The sequence below is a fragment of the Notothenia coriiceps genome, unplaced genomic scaffold (genome assembly GCF_000735185.1).
Source record: "Notothenia coriiceps isolate Sejong01 unplaced genomic scaffold, NC01 NC01_scaffold00018641, whole genome shotgun sequence".
Taxonomy (NCBI): domain Eukaryota; kingdom Metazoa; phylum Chordata; class Actinopteri; order Perciformes; family Nototheniidae; genus Notothenia; species Notothenia coriiceps.
Window position 1 is genome coordinate 153,392 of NW_011351342.1, and position 5,405 is coordinate 158,796.

The window sequence follows — 5,405 nt, forward strand, 5'->3', positions numbered from 1 at the left end:
ATATCGTATACAAGTTAAAATGGAGATCAATTTTGTTACTTTTGTTAGCCAGACTAACTGTTTCCAGTTCTTGTACTAAACTAATCCAACCAGCATCTGGCTGTATAGCTCCATATTTATGCCAGCGTATAGATATGTATGGTGGCCCTGAAGTGCAAGCCAAAACAACATTTCACAAAACCCTACAGCATTTCATAAAACACAACGACATTTCGAAAAACACCACAGCATTTCACAAAATGCTACAGCATTTCACTAAACACCACAGCATTTCACAAAACACTTCAACATTTCAACTTTTACGGAAAGGGTATTCCTTTAGGAGAACACTTCTTGTTTGTGATTGGACAGAGCCAGCCAGAGAAGCACTGCTGTGATTGGTTGTTTTTGCTGCCAGTCAAGAAAGGACGCTTCGTGATTGGCCAGCACCCAACAGCGCAACATGTCCCAAAACATCAGCCGTTAGCTGTTAGCACACAGAGCTCACAGCTCCTCATATCCGTTCAGAAACTGGACAAAGGTTAAACATGTACAAGCCACAGACTGTCTGTGTCATGGCGAATACAGTCGCTGCTTTATTTCTGTCTGTATGACGACGTTGTTGTGAGTGTGGACGGAGCAGCTCCAGGTTAGTTTAGTCTGATCGATCCGTTCTCCATTCAGAAAACATGCATTTTAAAATGTTTTTCGCTTGCCATCTTGTCTGCAAACTTGTCAAAGCATTAATTCATGGTTTTTACTAACCAGTATCAGTATGTAGTTACTTCGGCATAATTTTGAAACGTGCATTACAATTAAATCACGGTAAAATATCTTCATTTTGTTGTAGTCTACCATAGTATTTACATGGAGATAAGCTCTGAATATTCCCATCACTCCAATCGCTCGAGTTCCACTGCGGCTGTCAGCTGTGTTTACTCCTGTCATTCAAACAAGTGGATGTCTGCTCACCACCTCAAGCTCAACCTTGACAAGACTGAACTGCTTTTCTTTCCGGGAAAAGATTGTCCCACTCTTGACCTAACAATCAACATCGGCACCTCTGTTGTTTCCCCGACTCAGACTGCAAGGAATCTGGGTGTGATCCTAGATAACAGACTGTCCTTCACTGCAAACATCGCTGCTACAACCCGCTGCTGCAGATACACGCTTTACAACATCAGGAGGATACGTCCCCAGCTGACCCAGAAAGCGATGCAGGTTCTGGTCCAGGCTCTCGTCATCTCACGCCTAGACTACTGCAACTCCCTCCTGGCTGGTCTACGTGCATGTGCCATCCGACCTCTGCAGCTCATCCAGAATGCAGCGGCTCGTCTGGTCTTCAACCTTGACATCAGGGCACCAGAAAGCCTACACATCTTCCGGCACAGACTGACAACTCATCTCTTTCGACTCCACTTCGAGCGATAGAATTACTAACAAAGCACTTATATACTAATAAAGGACTGGCTTATCTAAAGCCAGTTGAGTAGCACTTGAAATGTGTTGGCTCTATGAAACCTGATGTACTTATATGATTCTGTTTTCTTCAAGTTTGTATCTTCTTGGTCAAATGCGCTTATTGTAAGTCGCTTTGGATAAAAGCGTCAGCTAAATGTAATGTAAGTGTGTGTGTGTGTGTGTGTGTGTGTGTGTGTGTGTGTGTGTGTGTGTGTGTGTGTGTGTGTGTGTGTGTGTGTTTACCGCTGCAATAAAAGTAGTCTGGCTTTAACAGCATCAGCACTGGGAGACTGTAAAAGGAAAGTCCTGTAAAGAATCATATAATCCCGGAGGAAATTAATACACAAAAAACATAAAAGTTGTGAAAATAACCATTGAAGCTAGAACAGGAAATGCTAAATGATGTGTGTGTATGTGTGTGTGTACCCTGAGACTTGAAAATGTCTAATAAAGTCCTCAGTGGCTCCTAGCATCATGATGGCAGCAGCTCGGCTGTCCTGTTGATCTGCTTTGTTCAGGAAGGATGACACATGCTCGTACACAGGAGTGTAACTGCAAAAAAACAACAAAAGATACAGTCATTTATAACTTGTTGATAATGTCAATGCTCTGACATAATGGTGTTTTTGTATCCATGCTATACACCAAGCTTTTGGTCTATTGTGTATTCACTGCATGTAGATGTCCACATACTTTTGTTCAATTTGGATTGTTTTTCATGGTATGGTTTTTGGTTGCGTCTCGAGTCTCACACACCGCGACTTGACACTCGACTCGTAATCTCATCGCATTCACTCAGGTTGATAATCATGTACGGGTCATTGTCATTTTATAGCCTTCAGTGTTTCACCTTGATTACCGAAGCAGTCTAGGTAGGGAAAATCTGAGTTTAATAATGACCAGAATATTTCCCCCCTTCAATAACAGCTTCTTTTTTTTATACCTAAAGACGTTTAATATCTTGAACTTTATGTGAAAAACTGTTAAGTGACCCTTATATGCTACACTGTTGTTTGGGTTGTTGGAAAGACAAAGTTTGGTACAAACATTTAGAAATCCTAAAGACTTTCATGCAAAAAAGAATAACCCCTGATATATAAATGTATTACAGCTCTATTACGTCACTCACTCAAAGATGCGGCAATTCTTGCGTGTTTGGATCGGACCGCACTCCTCCAGCACTCGTCCCTTCAAGAAGACACCGTACAGTGTGGAGAGCTCCTGTCTGAAGCTCTGCAGCATCGTTTCTGGACAAGAGGAAGAGACATCCATTGGCAGTTAGATTACATGTAATTCAAGTCTGTGGTTTTCCAAATGTCACTGAGATTTCCAGATGTGTTTGTGAGAGCGTCTACCTGCATTTCGGAGGTGAGAGTCTACTTCAGACAAAGTGAGGTTAAAAGTCTTCAGTCCTCCCAGCAGCGCACAGTTTCTGTGGTTGTTCCAAAAGTCACTCTTCTTGTGGCTGTTGCAGTGACACAAACCGCTGTAACACCACCACTTACACTACACACACACAGGACAACGTTAATGCAGCTGTGAGGCACTTTTCTTTCAACAACAAATGCAAAAAAACTTTAATTTAAGGTCATTCTGAATATATTTAACTATTTCAGACGGTAAGTCACCACATACCGATGAGGCCAGCTTGTCGCAGATGTAGCAGAAGCACTGATCACACATGAGGTGGTTATTGGGAACAGGAACAGAGACCTCACAATCTGTAGCCCTGAAAAGTACAGAACAGAGGAAGTGTCAATAACTGAATAGAGGTAAAAAAAAAGAAGAAGCACAATATTCACAAAGTATGGGAACACAAATCAAAAGAAAGATATCCTTGGGCATTTGGATGCTTTTTTCTGCTCAACTGAACTGTGACTGTTAAAGCGAGGTATGAACCGAACCGTGACTTCTGTTTACCGTTAAACCACCAAAGAGTGTTTGTGTGGTAATTTACTCACGTGAAGGGATGTATGGGACAGTCGTAGCGTGCGTGAGGAAGGACCTCAGCGCTGCGGGAGAAGGTGATGACCAGGTCTTCATCCAGAGCGGTGGGAGGTACAGCACACTCTGAAAAGCAGAAGAGGAGCAGCTATAGTTAACTCTTTATAACATAAACACCCTCACTTACAGACTGCTAGTGAGTAAACAGCTGTTACCACTTTTCTTCACATCCTCCACCTCCACGATGAAAACCGAGAGTTCGTTGGGTGGTACGTCTTCACAGTCGTCATCATCACTGAGGATGATAATTTCTCCAGTCGTACACATCGGAAAACTGGATAAAGAAAAAGGCATTCATTAACTCAAGAATGAATACTATGCATAAGATGTTGGTCTAGTCTTTAGGCAGTGGTGGAAGGAGGATTCAGATCCTTTGATTAAATACATTATTACAATTACTGAATTAAAATGTTTTTCACAATACAATGAATTCAAGCCCAGCTCATAAAACCATAGCAAATCAAAAGTACAATTCTTTCAGTAAAATATTTCCTTTGAGTACTTTGTTGTTGTTTTTAGATTAATAAAACTGATATATTCATGTAGTTTTGTGACTGCTGATTTTTACCCCTTTGTATTTGGTTGGGTAGTTTCATAGCATTGCATTATATTCTATAAAGTCATCATGGCTCAAAAGTAACTACAACTCTTGATGATGTGCAGTAAAAAGTCCAATATTTTCCTCTGAAATTCAGTGCAATAGTAAGTATGAAGTTTCAGAAAGAAATGGAAACCCTCAATAACGAACTACAATGTCCAATAACAACTTTTCTTTCACTCCGAAACTGTTAAAGTTTACATACTGGTTTGTTAGGATTTTGGAAAGAGAGCAAGGTCATGTCGATACCGATACCACTGTACATGTTAAGTCTTTGTCGGAAACAATGCCTGCTTTGCTAGTTTTCACTTGGTTTCACTAAACCACGTTAGTATTCTCGTACTTTCAAAATATGCTAGTTAGCGTTCCTAAAGGCAGGAAACCGAAAGTTAAATAAGTGTAAAAACAGTCCAACATTATGTCAACATTAAAAGTGCACTTCTTTACTTCAACAAATAGATATTAAATAAGTTTACATTGACGGTTTGATTTTAGATACAATAAACTTACCTTAGTTGAATCAATCAACAAATGAGTACATTTATTTTGGCGCTCGGCGATTCCTATGCTCACCGTCACCGGATGTGACGTTCCTTTTCTTCTTCGCTGGCTTTACTGGTGGATGGCAAACAGGTTTGAAGTAGGATTACCGCCACCTACTGGGCTGCAGTGTGGAGAACAAGGCTAAAGCAATACTGTGTTTTTTTATACAACTAATCTTATTTTTATGAACATTTCTTATTCACAAGAGGATAAAGACTGACTTTAAACCAAATATTGCACATTTTAATTAGAATTACAACAATGTGGCAGCTACATTTATTATATCTTAAAAAAATGTAAACCAAATGTTTATTCGATAAATATTTTAATTGAAATGTTACCTTTTGTTTTTATCACTATTTCTTCATATTATTTATTTTACTCTGTATATGTGCCTATGTACCCCTGATGTCCATGTTTTGTTTGTGTGTTATGTCTGATGTACATACTGTATATATCTTTTTGAATAGAAAACAAAATATAAATATTCTTTTGTAGTATTTTGCATTGCACTGCACAAAGGCCAGTGAATGCCATAGTTTGCTCCAAAAAAGACCATACAAATTGTTAATTTTTTTATTTTAATATAATGTAATACACAACCAAGATAATGCTTCATTTCTCAAACTATTTATTTAAATTGCAATATACATTTCAATAACATCACACTTTGGAGGAAAACGCTTTTGCTTTACATCAACTGACAATGGGTCCATGAGCTACAACATTAACCCGAAGTCCATCCAGGGTTACACAGCTGAAGGCAAACCCACAGAGGAGAAAGTGCTGTTACAGAGCATTGCTGTCCGTCTTGTCCTTG

The 5,405-nt window shown here is 39.5% G+C and overlaps 1 protein-coding gene across 1 annotated transcript; it reads right to left on the minus strand.

Moving 5' to 3' along the window:
• Nucleotides 1-1,679: 1,679 nt before the first annotated feature.
• Nucleotides 1,680-4,640, minus strand: LOC104951182 (uncharacterized). Its single transcript, XM_010777820.1, has 8 exons — nucleotides 4,553-4,640; nucleotides 3,600-3,718; nucleotides 3,402-3,510; nucleotides 3,076-3,169; nucleotides 2,796-2,946; nucleotides 2,570-2,687; nucleotides 1,867-1,992; nucleotides 1,680-1,746 (listed from the first exon to the last, which is right to left on the minus strand). Exons 2-8 carry the CDS (start codon nucleotides 3,709-3,711, stop codon nucleotides 1,680-1,682), a joined length of 777 nt encoding a protein of 258 aa, XP_010776122.1. The 5' UTR covers nucleotides 3,712-3,718; nucleotides 4,553-4,640.
• Between the last annotated feature and the right edge of the window lie 765 nt (nucleotides 4,641-5,405).

Excerpts from the sequence above, each read along its gene's own strand:
- LOC104951182 (XM_010777820.1), bottom strand. The coding sequence starts at position 3,711 with ATGTGTACGACTGGAGAAATTATCATCCTCAGTGATGATGACGACTGT. Across the intron at positions 3,170-3,401 it reads TGTCCCATACATCCCTTCAC|GGCTACAGATTGTGAGGTCT; the intron begins GTGAGTAAATTA and ends TGTACTTTTCAG. Across the intron at positions 2,688-2,795 it reads CTCTCACCTCCGAAATGCAG|AAACGATGCTGCAGAGCTTC; the intron begins GTAGACGCTCTC and ends CCTCTTGTCCAG.